This window comes from Mus caroli, unplaced genomic scaffold, assembly GCF_978045245.1.
Source record: "Mus caroli unplaced genomic scaffold, Mus_caroli_1 scaffold_1, whole genome shotgun sequence".
NCBI classification, from domain to species: Eukaryota; Metazoa; Chordata; class Mammalia; order Rodentia; family Muridae; genus Mus; species Mus caroli.
The window spans coordinates 65316598-65335859 of NW_028227256.1; the positions used below are offsets into that span (position 1 = coordinate 65316598).

Below are 19262 nucleotides of genomic sequence, written 5' to 3' on the forward strand. Positions count from 1 at the left end.
GGCTTATGCTATCAAAATTGGCTTATGCTATAATAATTTATTTTATTATTTCTTTATTAAAACAATGTCATGAACTGAGATAAATGTGAACTCTTCAAAATTTTATCTAAAATGATGACATTGAACAATATTTGCCTGTTTTAAATTGTCAATATTTTTGTTTTCTATGATATCAAAATGTGCATTTCATGTTATCACCAACCTGTTCCTTATTTTTTTTAAATGTTGGCTTTTAATGCATGGCAGGAGTTTATCACTTGCATAGAGCTTTATTGTCAAATATAAGAGAAATTATTTATTCACAAGATTGATGAAATATCATGTATATTTTGAGTATAGTAAAAATTTAAGAATGCTAAAGGTATTGTATATGTGTTTAGGGCTGGGGATCTAGCCAAGGTTTCATGCATACACAGCAAAGACTCCAAGAACAATGCTCATTCCCAGCCCTTGACCTTTGCAGTGGCACTCTTTGTTTCCCATGTCTTGTCAATGATGACAGTTACTGCTCCTATTAGTTAAAGACTGAGTCAAGAACCTACTGTTTACAATAGTGTGCACATACTAACAAACACACACTGAAATTGAATGTTAAAAGGAAGCATAATCTAGGAGTAAGTTTGTTGGTAACCGTAGTGATAGTAAACACATTAGCCATGTAGCCTACAAGTGTGTGCCATATTCAGGGCTTTTAACAAACAGGTACAAGTTCCTTCTTGCAGTTTTATTTTTGTAATCCATGAATGACAATATAAATACTTGGAAAATTTAATTCAGTTCCACTGTATTTGAAATTGATTTAATATAAATTTTTATGCCTTTGAATCTCCTAATTTTACTGATACACAGACTTCAAAGTCAGAGAAAAATGTCATGACAAATGTGCAATGGAGGTCATTAAATGAGAAACCACAAAGAAATAAGAGAAGCAATTATGTACTGTTTCGTTTGAAAGCAATATATTAATAGCTTATTCTGATGGAAGCAAATGAAGCTCATTTCACACCGCAGGTGATCAGAATTGTGAGGAGATTCCATCATAAACTACTGATGTTTTCAAACCATATACTATTGCAAACTTACAGGTCTGGCAGTGATTTTCTGTGGGTCCCCAGCATCGGCCAGTGCAAGACTTATGGCATCTTCCACCTGCACAGAAGGAAGAAGAACGGGAAAGTTCAAGTTCACTATATCTTTTCACTCTTGTACCTTTTTAATGAAATACTCTTGTATAGGATGAGGCTTTTATGTTGTGATAGAATTGAAATATAAACCCCAAATATATTCATCTATGTGCCCAAATCTGAATGTCCTTTGTATCAGAAACTGAACCACAGTGTCCTGATACGTGAAATGGTCTTACATTTTACATGAAAAGGAAATAAATCAAGATGTCATCTTTTAAATAAGTAAATAGTAATATGCTTTCACTTTGATTATTGGGCATTGCTGTTTTATTAATCTATTCTACTTAAAATAGCTTCTAAAACTCACAACCACCACTAAAAATTAAGGAATAATAGTTTGAAGAAAGAAGCAGAGGTCTATGAGAACAAGAACATATAGTCAAGCGAATCATAAAGCATCAGGATTAGAGGCAAAATCAAGGTGATAAAAAGTGCAAAGTTTAAGGAAGCTTAATGTCAGCTGTTTAATATGTATGTCTAAGATGTTGTTGTCTCACTTTTCAGATGGAATTCTATAAGAATTAGGGTCAAAGTTTCATCTATATGTGTTTGCCTCAGTGGACATAGCTGTTCCACACAGAGATTTCCAGGAATACATAAAAGAGGCACATAAACTGAGGAAACCACGTGAAAGGACTTCCCTTGAAACTTATTTCTGAATTTCACTCCAAACCTCAGTGTAACACTGACTTCCCTTGAAAATTAAGCATCCATGAAAAGCTATTAAAGACTAAAGCCTTTATAAGATAGTTTTTTAAGAATCTTGTTAATTTTATATCATTAACTACAAATTTAACGTCTTTAACTAGGATAACTACATCTTAAAAATATTAGTTACACCAAATATGATAGTCCTCCCTTGAAGCACACTTCTAAAATCCTTAACAGAGAACTGTTACTACTTACCAGTTTTCCCTGTCTAATGAGAGTGGCCAGGAAATCTACAAAGATCAACAATTCTCACTGATAGACTACACCTGACAGATCCTTCCTTTGCCTGAAACTTAGACTACATGGGAGTCTATTTTTGGAAATGAAAAAGAACCATATCCAACCTCACATAATGTTTAGACTCTCAAGTCTAGTTATCTTTTGAAAAGTATGGGGATTCTTTTGGCAACAGAGTTTATTTAAAGCAAGCGTTGGTGAGATACAGCTACTGACATCATAAGTGTGTGGTAGTCTGTCATTCTGCCATCTGCCTGTTTGGGTCTAAACACATTACATTCTCACAATGCAAACTCATTCTTGCTTCCAGGAAAAGAATTCCATCTGGACCAAACAATATAATTTTAATCAGTGATAATGATTATTATTATTAAAAATTTACTGGAGTTCCTTTGTTGCAAATTAATAAACCTAAATAAATCTTATTTGGACCAGCAGAAATTAGAAAGGACTTTGAGTCAGAATAAGAAATGAAAAATTTTTTGAGGACAATTTTTTTATGAGAAAGTAGATGAAGCCTTTTAATGAATTCACTAAGGATTTTTTATATTGATTCATTAAGTGGATTGAAGATCCACTTTTAATTGAAGCTATCTAGAGTAGAGAATAATCTACCATTTAAACAATGACTTCTTTAATTGTGTTTGGAATAATAAAATATTTAACTTTTACTCTTCATAGATAGAATGTTACTCATTTAAAATATAAAAATTAAAGGGAAATAGAAAAAAATGACACCAAACATAATCAGAAACAGTCACTTTAGTATTCTATTTACTTCTGGTTGAGTTGAAAATTTTCTTTTGAAGTTTCAATTACTAACCTAAGATTTGTTTCCAAAATCAGTATGTTACATACATAAATATGGACATTGTTTATTTATATATTCAAAATACATTTAAACTTTTTTGGGGGGGTTGAGACAGGGTTTCTCTGTATAGCCCTGGCTGTCCTGGAACTCACTCTGTAGACCAGGCTGGCCTCGAACTCAGAAATCCACCTGCCTCTGCCTCCCAAGTGCTGGGATTAAAGGTGTGCACCACCACCGCCCCGCACATTTAAACGTTTAAGAGTGAAATGTCACTGAAAATAATGTCTGCAGTTTTTGTCATACAATCATTACATAGCTCTACTATTTTGAAACATGTTATATAGTATACACTCAAAGTGATGTTAATAATTTCATCTTGTTTACCTTCTCATTATGAAATGTCAATTGGTTGACTTCATGTATATATCAGTATTTATCAAAATCCTGTATAATTGTGGAAAGGATGCTACCACCAGCAGCTTCTCTGGGAATGCCTATCTTTAGCATCCTCAGTGCTCTTTGTAACAGCTAAGCTGCTGGTACCCACAGTTAAGACTGTGCCTGGACTGCATGTGCCAGCTACTATCACACTAGGGAGGTTTACTTACTTGAAGTCTGCTTTTACAGAGGGCCAGCCTCTCCTATCTTGAAGAGCTTTCCTATCATTGAAGAGCTTCTACTCTATCTGTCCAGAGAATACACTGCACTGTGGTTTTTAAAGGAAAGACCAACATTATTTTCACTACGTTATTGCAATGCAGTTAGTGTAATCATATGTGACCAGGATGCTGCAAGACTTCTTTTGGAAGTAACCATTTGCTATGTATTTATCCTCTATCTGATTTGATTCTTGTAGGTAACTCAAGTATATGAAGGTATATATAATTAAATGTTTTAAGTATGTGCAAAAGCCTCATATGGTGGTGCATATTTCCAGTTGATGTATAGGCAGTGGATTCTGGACACAAGTCTGGGCTACATGAAGCCTTGTATCAAAACACAACAATTACACCAGCACAAAACAAAAGCCCCAAATAAGAACAAAGCATCCGAATTGCATTTACTTCCACAATTTCTATTACATATAACCATCAAAGATATAATGTGGTAAAGGGTTTCTATAATAACCATGAGTTCAGCATGGTAAGAAATTAACCAATAAAACTGCTTTCCAGCTCCCCTTCTTTTCTCTATTCTTAAGAACTGCATATGAACCCTATTTTCTTATATATTAGGTACTGGATAAAGTATCAACTGTAAAAATATTGAATGAAAACAGACAGGACTATAATTTTATGAACTTCAAAATTAACTTAGGCGTGTTTTGAAATGGAAAGCTTTGATTCCCTGAGTTCAGAGGTTTCCCTCTGTATGTGTCAAAGAATAATTCAATACATTTTAATTTTTTATTACATATGCTTGTACTTTTCTTCCTAATAATTACATTATAAAGAGAAATAGGGTTATTTCAATATAGATTTTTTCAAACATGCTCTTTCATTTTTATTTCTATGTCTATTTTTATTGAAAATTGATTTTGTTCTCACATAATAAACACTAATTACTGTTTTGCTTCCCTCTAATTCTCTCAGTTCCTCTCCACCTCCCATTCCATATATATATATATATATATATATATATATATATATATATATAGAGAGAGAGAGAGAGAGAGAGAGAGAGAGAGTCCTGCAGAGCAAAAGGGATAAAATATATATAAATAAAATAAAATGAAAAATAACATAAAATTAAATAATAACAACAACAAACTCTGTCACAACTCCAGCTAAGAAACCTCCAAACTTGCTGCTGAGTTAACTTTCTGTTGACAGTATACTGATGGGCTTGTTAACTGTCTGTTGATGGTATACTGATGGGCTTGTTAACTGTCTGTTGATGGTATACTGATGGGCTTGTTAACTGTCTGTTGATGGTATACTGATGGGCTTGTTAACTGTCTGTTGATGGTATACTGATGGGTTTCCAGTTTACCCTTAGTTCTTTCCCCAGTGAGACTCCCTTCAAGAGGACTAAATTTCCATTTGCAAGTGGTTATCAATTGTAGATAACTCCTGAGTTTGCAATAAGGCCTTTTGTCCACGTCTCCTTTCAGATCTATGACACAAACTGCTACAAGCATTTGCAGCCCCTACATATTGTGCCCCAGTCTCTGTGAGTTTAGATGTATGTCAATCCTGTTGGTTTAGAGGGCCTTGTTTTCATGGTGTCTGCTATCTCCTCAGGCTCTTACTTTCTCTGTTTTCTCAGGGTTTTTTGTTTGTTTGATGGGTTAGCTGTTTTGGTTTGGTTTGGTTTAAGAGGAGAAATTTGATGGAGAAAACCAATTTAGGAACCAGTCCTCTGAGGTTTCTCTCTCTATGCCCAATGTCTGTCTGTGGGTCTCTTTATTTGTTCCTATGTGTACTGCAGGAACAAGCTTCTTTGTTGGTAGCTAAGGACGGTACTGATCTTTAGCTCATGAAAATGTTATTAGGAGGCATTTACTGCATTATTTTAGTAGAGCTGTAATACTAGGGTGTACACTAGATCTCTGAGCTATTAAGTCTCTGATCCATGGTCGCCTGAGCGAGGTACAGTTGTGTATGGTTTCCAACTTGTGGAGTGGGTCTTAAGGACTGTCAGATATTGGCTCATACAAGGTTTGTTTCACAATGCACTATCGTATCATGCTGTCAGGACACCATTGCTTTTTTTGTTTTGTTTCGTTTTGTTTTAATTTTTATTACATATTTCCTTCATTTACATTTCAAATGCTATCCCAAAAGTCCCCTATTGCCATTCCCCCTCCCCCCACCATGCTCCCTACCCACTCACTCCCACTTCTTGGCTCTGGAGTTCCCCTGTAGGGGGGCATATAAAGTTTTCTAGACCAAGGGGCCTCTCTTCCCAGTGGTGGCCGACTAGGCCATCTTCTGCTACATATGCAGCTAGAGACACGAGCTCTACGGGTACTGGTTAGTTCATATTGTTGTTCCACCTATAGGGTTGCAGACCCCTTCAACTCCTTGGGTAATTTCTCTAGCTCCTCCATTGTGGGCCTTGTGTTCCATCCTATAGATGATTGTGAGCACTGGCATAGCCTCCATGAGACAGCTACACCATTGTTAATGAAACCTTTTATAACAGTTCCACTAATGATGGTTTTAGAGCCTAGAAGAGGACCCAGACACACTGAGAAATCTTATGCAGTATCTGGTGAAATGAGAAAATGCTATGTGTACACCATGTTGATCCTTCATCACAACGTCTATAAGGAGACAGATCGCTAGGAATTTTTGGTGAGAAGAGGGGAAGCCTCTCTAAGTGATCCCTGTTTGTCTCTCAAAGAAACACCCAACTCCACTATCTTACTTGAAACACAATTCCTTCATTCTATTCCCGAGTACAAGAATTTTCCACAGTCCTGAAGTCTGATGCAATAAAGAGCCAAAAGTCATATTGATTCCTAGTACTTTATTAAGATCTAGTTTTACAAACTAGTCCAAGGAGTATAGTGTTTAAATGAGTTCTTTAAAGAGAAAACTATGTGAGATCCTAGAATGAATAAAGAGGAAAATTATATGAATTTACCACTGCTTTCAAAGCCTATCATTATCCATCTCAAGCATACATGGTTGTTCACCACAATTTAGTTTAATAATTTTATTTTTGTGATGAAGCAAAGTTTTATTTACTGCCTTTATCGAAAACAGATTTCCTTCTCACATAATGTATCTGATGACAGTTTCCCCTCCCTCTACTCATCTTCTCCACTTCTCTGACAGATCCACCTGCCTCTGTCTTATTAGAAAACAAAGTGGGTCATAACGGACAATAAAATAATATATATTAGATAAAACAAACATGACACATGAGAATAGGATAGAAAAATAAATTGAAGAAGAGCCCAAAAGAAGGCACATGAAATGAAAACCCAGTTGTTCTCAAACACAAGAATCCTATAAAAGTCCTAAACACTAAAGTGCAAGCAACAATAGGCACACAAAGGACAAAGGACCTCTGGTATAAGAAGAGAATATATATATATATATATATATATATATATATATATATATATATAATGCTGGTCCAGTGTGTACTGCCTCAAACTCTGTGAGTTCATGTGTGCATCAATCCTGTTGATTTATAGGGTATTGCTTCCTCGATGTCCTCCATCTCCTCTGGTACTTATATCCTTTTTGCCTCCTCTTTCATATATTCTCCAAGCTCTGAATGGTGGAACTGATGGAGAAATCTAATTTAAGTCTAAGATTTTACTCTCTGCATATTGTCTGCTTGTGGGTCATTGTATTTGTTACCATCTGATGCAGGATGAAGATTCTCTGCTGATAGCTGAGCAATCTATGAGTATAGAAGAATGTGAAAATTCTTCTAAAGTTGTATAATAAATATGCCATTATTATACACACACATACACAAACACAAATCTGATGTTTTTAAAATAGTTTAGTGATAGCAAATATTTAAATTAATATCTTCTGTCATTTTAGTCAGCCAAAGATATGAAATAATAAAAATTTCAAAACACTTTTATTTCATGTGTGTGTACATGCATGTGTGTGTATTAAAATAAACTATCCTACACCAGGATTATTTTAATTCACACATAATCTATTTGCTTTGATGATGCACGATTTATCATGGAAGATAGCAAAAGTGACTAAGGATTTTCATCTTTTATACTGGTCCAGCAGATGCTATTAGAAATGTAGCTTTCATGTGTTCTTTAGGTAACTAGAGCCCTTGAACATCTTTTATGCTTTAAGAGTCATAAATTCATGCTATGAGTTTTGCCTGTTGTGTGAGTGCCTGGCAGGAGAGATGGGATTCAATATCTACCCCATAATGTTCTCTGCAAGTAATACAGCTAGACACCTGACGAGTCACAAAATATGAAGCCACTGGCAGGCATAAAGGATTATGTCCTCAAACTGCCTTTAGCTAGCGGCAATGCAGGCACATCCTCAGATTGTTTCCTAGTCCTTTAGAAAACTAGAAACCTTGACCTCTTAAAAATACTTTTACTGTGGAAAGAACTAAAGAAAAATTATACGATTCAAAACATGAAAGAAGAAACTTCATTGAAAGTCTATGTTGAACCAGTCTCTATTATTGTTGTAGGAAAGATGAACAAGTCAACCCCCAGCTTAAAGGGGATCTCAGTATCCTAAAAGCAGCAGAGAAAATGGCATGGCTATTATAGCTTCAGTGCTTGTTATTAATAAAACATATATGATAGAGAGAATTTGGAAATTCAGAGAATGTGCTTCCTGAGTTTTGTTCCAATGCCTTGTTTCTCCAGTGCTGAAGGAAAAGGAATGAGATATTCATACTCACTAAGTTATTCAATTCATTTTCAGCATTCTGAACCAACTCTGCTTAGGGGAGCAAAAATGTAGGGTATATTGAGATTATTTTACATGAGGATTAGAACTGTGGTGTGAGGTTATATCATGTTAATATCTACCTCTAAACACCTGGGCTTGACTTAGCCAAAGAATTCATGGATTTGGATTTAGTCTTGGAGAGATTGAAATGATATAGTTCGTCCTCAATTGGTTTTTGATTATAGTTTCATAAAGTCAGGGCATAGCCTTAGCAACAACCTGTGTGAGATGTTTATTTCATTGAGGCTCAAGGCACTGAAAACCATGTTTACACAAAACAGTCTACAGATTCACATACTGCTGGTTCTGAAGCGACAGAGTGCAATATATGTTTGTGGCTGGGCATGTATCTCTATGCACTATTAGCATCGTGGCCACATTTTTTTTTTACTAATATTCTAGTTTTTAAGTGTGGTCAGATGCTGGATTTCTATTCCTTCAACTTTATACATGGTAAAATAAAAATCTAGCAGTCTGTCTTACATTCCTGTGTTGTCTTTCTGATTTATAGAATATTTCAATATTTTTCTTTACCCCTATAGAAGTAAAATCGACATATATTCTTCAAATTTAAATACACAGGAGATCCTAATGAGTGGTAAAATCACAATGTGTTCCAGAAACTTGTATGAATTAATTATGTTTCTATTATTTGAAGTTGCCTCATTTTATGATTTGAGTGTCTTCTATTCACTCATATGAGAACACTTTGATATATATTGATTATTTATTTCAACATTATGTGTTATGAAAATTGATTGTATTTTTTCTTTCTATTTTTATCTCATTTTATTGTATTTTATCAATCATTTAATAATTTCCTGCATGTATTTTGATTATAATAACTCACTACTCTGTTTCCTAATGTTTGTTGATTTTGTAGATCTTCCCATTTTAAGCCATAGCCTCTAATTTTTATATAATTCTTATATAATTTACAGTGTCCAATCTTGTCTCCCATATACCAACAGGTATAGGAATCCACACTCACTTTGGTTGGCTGGTCAGCAATCACAATCTAAAAGAAAACTCATTCTCCACTAAAAGCAGGCAACTGTCACTCAACAGTTCATCAGCTATGAGTGAGTCTTATGATTTACTCCACCTCAGTGTATTCGAAAATAACCACACTTGCTATGGCTTCATAAGTATAGAGTTTCTGGCATATTCAGAAGTTAGATGCATCCTGGTTTTCCCTGATCTTTGGCTCTTACAGTTTTTATGAACTTGATTTCAGGATGCTCCCTGAGCTTTGGAAGTGAAGAGGAAATTATACATATATAGGTACATACGTACATACATACATACGCATACACACACACACACACACTCACATGGCTGAACATTTCACAGATACTTATGCACTTATTATCATCTGCCTTATGATGGGTCATTGAATTATGTGAAATTGAATTTCTCCTTCCAATTCCTATCATGCCTCTTAAATTGAAAGTTAATTATTAAATAAAAATTTTATCTTTCATACATTCCTATAATCAAAATGTGTTAGGTGATTATACCTACTTGGTATAGAAAAAAATAAGAATTCAAAAAAAAAAAAAAACCAACCAAAAATCCCCACAAATGCTCAGAGTTCATTTCATGTCACAGTAAATTAAATAATGAGTTATTCAACTGAAATACTTTAAGTAAAACATTTCTAAAAGAGATATTCAATGTCAATGTTGTTAAACTAGACTTTTTTAAAGAAAAAACTAGATAAATTTATATTCTTTAGTCAATGAATTAGAATATCATTTATTCTCATATGATGAAGATAGATTTCAAATAGAAGTATAAAACCTATCATACTTAGTCTGCAGTTCTATGCATTCCTTCTTCAGGGATTCAATACCTGACTTCCAGTCAATGGCTACCACTGTACACCATTTCTCTTTAGAACAGCAGCAGGGAGGGGAATCTATTGGAAGAACTAATTTTCATCAAGTCAATGTGGCACAAACTTTGAAGGTGTTTGTGATTTTCCATTTTGCTTAAGTGCCTCCTGCAAATAGAAATATGTCTGGGAGAGGAATGGCAATGATAGGAATTCAAGGTACATATGGAAGTCAGGACAGAGTAACTTAGTAAGTTACCACAATGCTACCTTTCAGATCTTACACTTGGATTAAGATGGTAACTTAATTGTTGGCCTAACTTATACCCTGACCTACTTATGATCTGTAGTCAGTATAGACATTGTAATCTCCATCAGACCATGAATCACCAGCTGGCCTTCTACCTCTGAAAATAAAAGCAATGGTCCTTACTTGGGTATTCAATATCCTACAATACTCAGCACTCTCCTCCATGCCACCACGGTCCTACCTACTGCTTTTCTCCATGGCATGGTCCTTTCATGGGCATCTCCTACTAGTTTTATTCAAGTCTTTATGGTTGGATGTCTAAGTCTTCAATTATATGTAATGTAATTCAGTTATGTTACATATAATTCAGTTACCTATTTTACTTTATGTTTTTTTTCTGGTAATGTAGGAGATTAATATACATCACTAATTAAAATGAGCACTAAGAAAATAATACTAATTTATAGGCATATTTTCAGAAGATTTTGAGTTTGTAAAGCAATGCTTTGGACGTCAGAAAGAACTTGAGCATGTCTTTCAACATCTCCTCCTTGAAAGAACTAAATGGGATCTGGAACAGTTGTATAGATTTCTGGATGAGTGGCACATATATCAGAAAGCTTGATGAAAGGATTGATGCACTGGCTGGCTTGAACTGATGGGCTGGTGCCTGCAATGTGCCAAAGGTCTCTGAACACATCTATCATATTTGACCTTTTAATCACCAAGGAAGGTGGATTAAAAATTTGAAATATGCTTTCTTGTGTGCATAAATGGCACAGCCCTAGAAGAGTAACAAATCCCTAATGGTGGTAAACCATTCAGATTTCACAAGAATTTGGTAGATAAAACAATGAATCCAAATGAACAGTATCACACTGAATGGCAAATATAGTTCTAAACAAATATAGTTCTAAACCAGTATTCCACATAAGCACATATACAATCAAATACAAAATCCACTTGCAATGAGAAGTGCCAACATTTCGATTTTCACCTATCATTTGCTGTGTTATTTCACAGACAGGTTAATTAACCTCTCCTACTGTGCTTCACCCTTACTCTGCATATCACAGTTTGTTTTTTTTTAAATAAGCACAGATGTTTACATCAGGCTGATGCTATTGTTGATAGTATCAGCACCTCAAACTCCACCACTTCAAAAATGTTACCGTGCATGGAACACTCTCTGTATTCTACATCACAGACAGTTTAGCACATAATCCCCTCAGGTTTGTCCAAATTACAACGTAAATAATATTGTTTGATTTTCAACTTTACAGGGGAGAAACTAGAAAACAATCTTTGTGATGCCAGAAGTATTTCTTTTATTACAGATCAGCTTTTCGGACACTCAGCATGTGGTCAAAATTTAAGGGGAAGTTTGCCTGTTTTGAAATTTCTAATTGGCAATTGCTTTGATTCTATTATGTGTTATTCTATCACTTCCACAATTAGGGAAGTTAAAATATCGTTGAAGACATAACTAGTTTACAGAATTGTCATCTAGTCTTCTACATGTCATTCATTCTTCCAGTGTGAAACACTTAAAGAAGTAAGTGCTGATAAAACATAAGGAGAAAATAAAGACAGAAGAAAAGACACAAGCTTTAATTAAGTGGTGGTAAAAAGGGAAGATGTACGTATTGGAATCAGGTTTGTCTGCCTCTAACTCATACTATTTCCTATTGTTTGGATACTGAGCAAGGACCTGCTTAACAGTTTATTTAAAACAAAAACAAGAACAAAACAAAACAAACAAACAAACAAACAAAACCTGTGCAAGACAGGTGGTAATACCTGCTTCACAGATATGTTAGATATAATGAAGGGCAACAACATTTTTTAAATATTTGACATCAATGTTAGTTCCCCCAAATTATCACATTGTTAAAGAGTATTAAAGAAGATAGAGTGAAAAATTTGCATACAGATGAAATCCTTTATGATTGGCTGGAAGTGATGAGTTGTGTGACAAAGATCAAACTGTAAGGAAGGAGTGCTTTGTCAGAGCTGGCCTGTACATACAAGATTTCACTACATTTTGAATAAAGTGTGAAGTCCAGAGTCTAGGCAAGACTCTTTCTTAAATCATGAATCAAGAGAAATACTCCAGATCCTGGAACTCAACAGTCTTCTGTATTTCAGAACAATTACACTGAGAATGGAAAGGAGCCAGAGGCTATGCCTACTTCCAAAGAGGGAGACATAAACCCACACATTGGAGAAATGTTTGCGTGAGTGTGAAAGATATGGTATCACTGATAGTACAGTCAAGGCCCAAAGGATGCTCTATCTTTGTTAGGTTGCTAGTTAACAGTTTGAGATCCCTAAAGAACTAAAACTTCTCAGGAGCTTAGTACATAAATAGAGTTGCATTTGACAGACTTGTTATTAAACCCCATATTCCAGTACATCCCATGGGATCCAAAGCACTGCCTGTATGGACATTTGTTAAATCTTTCTCTGAAGTCTTTCTCATACCATTTCTCCATCCCTAGCTGTCTTTTCCTATAAGAAAGTCACCTTTTGTTCTTTCTCCCTACTGATTGGTGGAATCAGCAATTCCAAATTAGTTTTGACTAATTTGAAATTAACTAACTGAAAGAATCAACTCTCTGATCTAAGAATTCTCTTCCCACCGTTTTAGTAATTACTCATGAATATGTACTGTTATACCTTAGTAATTGTGTGTACATGCACATGCAGGTACATGTGTGTGTCCATGAGTGTGCACATATGTCTGTATGTGCACGAGACTACGTTTCGATTCAGTGAGAAAAGACATCAGTTATATATAAAATGTGTAAGGTAAGAATTTATGAGAATTTCTCTATTTATAATGACTTTCATGAAAAGTAGTCAGTTCTTAAAGATCAATGTAGACTGGTTCTCCTTCATCATGGACATGAGCAGGTACCTGTGGGACAGATGTGCGATATTGTGCATCAGTAGCCTCTGTTTTCACCTGGCTCCAAGAACAGCTCTTGCTTTTCTATGGATTAATATGATCTGGGTATTATCATAGGATAATGAAGATAGACAAAATTATTCTAAGTTCCATAAGGGAAGAAACCATTTCTTCACTATCATTTCTAACACTGCTAAAACCACAGTGGCATACCTACATTGAATAAACCAGCATCTCCTTTACTAAGAGAGTGATATTTTCACAGCACGGAACCACATGGCTTCTTCAACCCTGAAAGACTTCAATTCTAAAATGCCTTATAAGGCCTGTGGTTTGAGGCTTTATAATTATGATGTGGGTCATTAATCTTGTAGCCTCCCTTTTTTATTATCTCTGAGATTGAGACGGAGTTTTTGTTACAGATTGCTAGCCTGTAGCAGTCAGTTGGGGAGATGAGACATCCCTGAGACAGATAACAAAGAAAAATGAGTAGCAAATTGGAACAGATTAGGTAGTTCCATGGCACTATATTAAACAAGCCCTTCTGAGGACAGATGTCACACCCTTCATGATACATCCTTCTAGTTTTCTATCATCCCCAAGACTTAGATGTTAAGAGACTGTGTTGTATGTGTCGTGTGTGTGTGTGTGTGTGTGTGTGTCCGTCTCCCTCTCTCTGTTCCTGTCTTGCTCTCATTAACTCTTTATGCCCAAGTCCTCACACTTAAAGTACAAACAGCCCATAGTTAGTTAATGAACACATCTCATTTCTAAAAGGCTACTGCAAGCCTGAGGAATGAAAATGTGATTTTAAAATTGATGGAGGTTAAAAGAAAGTGAACCAGGGATAATTATAATAACTAATAAACCTAAAATGTCTTCATCTGGTATGTTTTTATTAAATCACCTTTGAAGTTCATATACGAAAAGTTCATATACATATGAAACCCAGGGATAATGTATTAATAATACATTACAAATCTGATTCCACCAACAAGTTATTTCAGTGGCATTTCTTCGTGCTGTAATGCTAGATAGACCTAGAAATTGAGTTATTGTTTATAGAAAAAAACAAGTGATTATTTCTCAAGCTGACTATATAACTATAGCATCCTATTACAGATTATTCAAACACAGAACAATATGAAACAAATTGCCTGAAATTAGGTTCAAATTTTTGTTTTACAAATGGGAACTTTAGCTCTGTGATTATTTGAAAGATAAATATCATAATCATCATCAGATAATTTGGGGAGGAATAAGTCGAAGCATGGATGGCTTTTCTTTTCAGTCTGTAATATAAAAGCATGACTCCAGGTATTGTAGTCCTCATGAAAACCTCCTAAGGAAAAAACTACTGCAGATTGCCATGATTAGGCCAGGGAAGTTTAATAACTTTTATCAAACAAGAAGAGATATGTGTAAGAGTCAACCCAAGGATATATGCTCCAAGACCAAACACTCAGCCAAGATAATCAAGTATTTAATTAGTGCTACAGCCAAGAAGAGAACCATACTTTACATAAAGGAGAAGTGAGTGTCCCAAAGACATTGAAATGTACATAGAAAAACAAGCTTTATCTAACATAATACCTGGTTTATGGTGGGATTTGTGTACTGACATTTAGTGGATTTTATTAGGCAGAGAAACTATCAGCTATGACCTAACAAAGACAATTATTCAGTCACTTAAAAGATAAACTAGAGCTAAAAAAAAAAAAAAAGTCTGGGAAGCTTTGTGAAAGTCTGTGATATTTGTGATGAATGAGAAAAAAAAAAAAAAACATAAACAACCAGAAACAAAGAAGCCCCATGTGAATGTCGAGAACATTAGAAATGTGTCCTTCCTCATATAGCTGTCTCTTGTGAGACTATGTTGGGGCCTAGCAAACACAGAAGTGGATGCTCACAGTCAGCTATTGGATGGATCACAGGGCCCCTAATGGAGGAGCTAGAGAAAGTACCCAGGAGCTAAAGGGATCTGCAACCCTATAGGTGGAACAACAATATGAACTAACCAGTACCCCGGAACTCTTGACTCTAGCTGCATATGTATCAAAAGATGGCCTAGTCGGCCATCACTGGAAAGAGAGGCCCATTGGACACACAAACTTTATATGCCCCAGTACAGGGGAATGCCAGGGCCAAAAAGTGGGAGTGGGTGGGTAGGGGAGTGGGGAGAGGGTATGGGGGACTTTTGGGATAGCGTTGGAAATGTAAATGAGGAAAATACCTAATAAAAATATATATTAAAAAAAAAGAAATGTGTCCTTGTTTTGAAACCATTCTCTGTCCCAAAATGTACATGTGTATTTCGTTATAGATTTATTTAACTGATTTTATTTCATAAAAATGAAATAAACTGAATGATTATCCATTAATATTAATATTTCCCACTGAACAGAAGTAGGCAGATCCCTGTTGTCCACTATAGAAATCTTTACACATTGTTTGAATGCTATTACAAATAAATGGCAATATTTCCAATGAGCTATTTGAGATTTAATGAAATTGAGAACTGCAAATGAGATGGTTGTTAGTGTTTATTGATGTAGTTTTCCTTATAAAGACATTTTTTTTAACCTCTGGAAAACACACACTGTCATGTATTTAGATGCCTACTTTATTGTTATATACTACTTCATTTACAGACTTCAAATTAATTCTAGAAACCACAAAGTAGATGGCAATGCCTTAAAAATATGTGTGTTCTTAGGACCAAGGGTCTCTTCCATCCTTGTCAAGGGGTGGAGGGTGGGGGTACTTTCTATCCTTTCACACAACACTCAAGTTGATTCTATAGGAAATGTTTTTGAACAAAATCCTAGATTAAAAATCTTTGTTTAATAAAGCATGAAGAAGCAGGAAAATAAGAATGGCTGACTGGAGGACCTACTTCTGAGGTAGTTTTTCTTTTGTGCTTTTTTATTCATTCCTGTTATTCCTTTTATATATTTCCTTTACTTGTATTCTAAATAGAACTTTAAGAGAAATGTCACTGCATAATTTCCTCTCCACTTTTTTCTTCACTACTTAAAAGAGCACCTTCAATTGGCAAGAGAATCACCCCTAAATAAAACATAATTTGTTCTTTCCAGGCAGGAGAATTAAATAAGTGCCTCACAGAGCTACCAACAACAATTTAGGTTCAAAAGCTCCTTTAGTGGGTTAGCAGCTTGCTCTCCTGATTCAGCTGCATCCACATCCCTGAAGAGATAGGACAGTCCCTGTCACTACTCTCTAAGGTAGCGAGGAGGCTCCCTTCCATCTCTGCTGAAAATACTGGGAAGGAAGTAGTTTAGAAAGAGGAGAGAGGGAGAGAGAGAGAGAGAGAGAGAGAGAGAGAGAGAGAGAGAGAGAGAGAGAGAGAGAGAGAGAGAGACAGACAGACAGACAGGCAGGCAGGCAGACAGACAGACAGACAGAGACAGAGAGAGACAGAGAGAGACAAGAGAGAGAAAGACAGAGAGAGACAGAGAGAGAGAGACAGAGAGAGACAGAGAGAGACAGAGAGAGACAGAGAGAGACAGAGAGACAGAGAGACAGAGACAGAGACAGAGAGAGAGAGAGATGGGAATGCACACAGTAACGAAACCTGTGCTGATCAGTTGCAGAGCAGGTAGACACAGTTCTTCCCACCTTCTAAACAAATCAGAAAGGACACAAGAGTGTACCACTGACTAGTTGGTGTAGCTGACATCCAATTCACACAGTTGCTTGAAAACATCAAATAGGTGTTATTGGCAATCTGTGCTTCTTTTTAAAAAATATCAACTCTATGTTGCTTGATAAATCTGTTTAGGAATAACTGATTTGAATCAAAATGTTTTCTTTGCCCACTCATGAGGAGTTTTTGCTTTATAGTAGTTTAACTTTTGTGTTTTGAAATTGCAAGTTAATTACAACAGTTATCCTTTCTGTTTCCTAATCAATCTCTACCGTAATTCCCTCACGTTTCTTCTTCTAAGTCATGGGTTCTCTTTTCATTAATTGTTATTGCGTGAATGTGTGCTTTTTATACACACATTCATTCACATGCACATGCATGCATGTGTACATATACACATATATATATATATATGTTTTTAATTTACCTTGAGCACATAACAAGTTATTTTTATGTATGTTTTCTTGTCTGGGTACTTGGCACTGGACAATGAATTGATGGGCCCTTCCCTGGGGAGGACAACCTCTCCTGTTGTGACCTTTATTCAGCTGACTGTAGTTATTTGTGTCAGAAATTTAACTGTTTTTCTTAATCTATCATTTTTCTTGTAATCTTAATATATTCAGTGTTAGAATTATTTGGATATTCACATATACAAGAACATATCACCTCTTTCTGTGAGGATATAAAGTACCAAATAGTGGAATATCACAGAATATATTTTACTTTTTAAAAATTTGGATATTTCATTTATTTACATTTCAAATGTTATCCCCTTTCCTGATTTTTTTTCACTCTGAAAACCTCCTATTCTATCCCCCTTACCCTGCTTCTGTGAGGGTGCTCCCCCACCTACCCACTTTTTTCTCAAGGGCTAGCATTCCTCTACACTGGGGCATCAAGCCTTCACAGGACCAAGAGCATCCCTTCCCATTGATGCCCCTTCCCTTCCCAGATAAGGCCCCTTCAAGACCTTCAGTCCTTCCCCGAACTCCTCCCTTGGGGATTCCTGTGCTCAATGGTTGGCTGTGAGCATTTTATATCTATATTTCTCAGGATCTGGTAGAGACTCTCAGGAGACAGCTGTGTCAGGCTCCTGTCAGCAAGCACTTCTTGGCATCCACAACAGTGTCTGGGTTTGGTGTCTGCATGTGGGATGGATCTCCAGGTGAGACAATCTCTGGATGACCTTTCCTTCAGTCTCTGCCTCACTCTTTGTCCCTGTATTTCCTTTAGACAGACGCAATTTGGGTTAAAATTTTGTAGATGGGTGGGTGGTCCCATTCCTCAACCGGGAGGCCATGCCTAACCTTTGGATATGGTTTCGACAGCTTCTCCCTCCACTTAGTGGGGTATTTCAGCTAATGTCGTCCCTGTGGGGTCCTTGGAGGCTCTACTTATAATCAATTCAAATAATATTACTTCTTTAATATTTTTTCATTATATGACATTTGAAAATTATTAAAATTTCAATAAAAATATTCTCCTAGGCACGAGAATCACAAGTTTCCGGTTACCCTGATCTATAAGACTTTGTTTCAAAACAAATAAACAACCTACAATATAATTAAGGAACCTAGGAGGGAGAGAGTAGGGGGAAGATAAAAGAAGGGCAGGATCAAGTATTGGAAGGGCCAGGAGAAAAGTACAGAGGATTAGACAATTGAATAGAAACACAGAGCACTGGTGGATGGGGAAATGAGGTTAGGCTCTAGCAAGTCCCAGACTCCAGGTAAGCAAGAGGCTTCTAGGACCCCACGGTGATGACTTTAGATAAAATACCCAATAAAAGGGAGATACAACCTGTGGAGACCACCTCCCATAGATAGGCATGACCCCCAGTTGAGGAATGGTACCTAACACCCATGCATCTCAAAAATTTTAACCCAGAAATGTTCCTGTCCAAAGGAAAGATAGAGACAAAAAATGGAACAGAGACTAAAGGAAAGACCAACCAGAGACTGCCCCACCCCATCTCATCTGCAGATACTACCCCCCCCTCCACACACACACACTATTGCTGACACCAAGAAGCACTTGCTGACAGGAGCCTGGTATTTCTGTTCCCTGAGTGGTTCTACCAGCACCTGACCAATAGAGATGCAGATACTCACACCCAACCAACGGAATAAGCCTGAGGACACCAATGGAAGAGCTAGGGGAAGAACTTCAGGAGCTGGAGGGGATTGCAACACCATAGAAAGAACAATATCAGCTAACTGGACCACCCAGAGCTCCCAGGG

The 19262-nt window shown here is 36.1% G+C and overlaps 1 protein-coding gene and 1 non-coding gene across 7 annotated transcripts in view; both read right to left on the reverse strand.

Annotated features, from left to right (window-relative positions):
- Nucleotides 1-19262, reverse strand: part of Erbb4 (erb-b2 receptor tyrosine kinase 4) — a 1038774-nt gene that overhangs the window by 337317 nt on the left and 682195 nt on the right. For all 6 annotated transcript variants that reach the window (XM_021186126.3, XM_021185960.3, XM_021186207.3 and 3 more), the window contains exon 5: nucleotides 1084-1149. In XM_021186126.3, coding sequence (XP_021041785.1) covers nucleotides 1084-1149 — 66 coding nt within the window. The remainder of the gene's footprint in view (nucleotides 1-1083; nucleotides 1150-19262) is intronic.
- LOC115032532 (U6atac minor spliceosomal RNA) lies at nucleotides 16007-16138 on the reverse strand. Its single transcript, XR_003838187.1, has one exon. It is a non-coding gene; the product is annotated as a U6atac minor spliceosomal RNA (small nuclear RNA).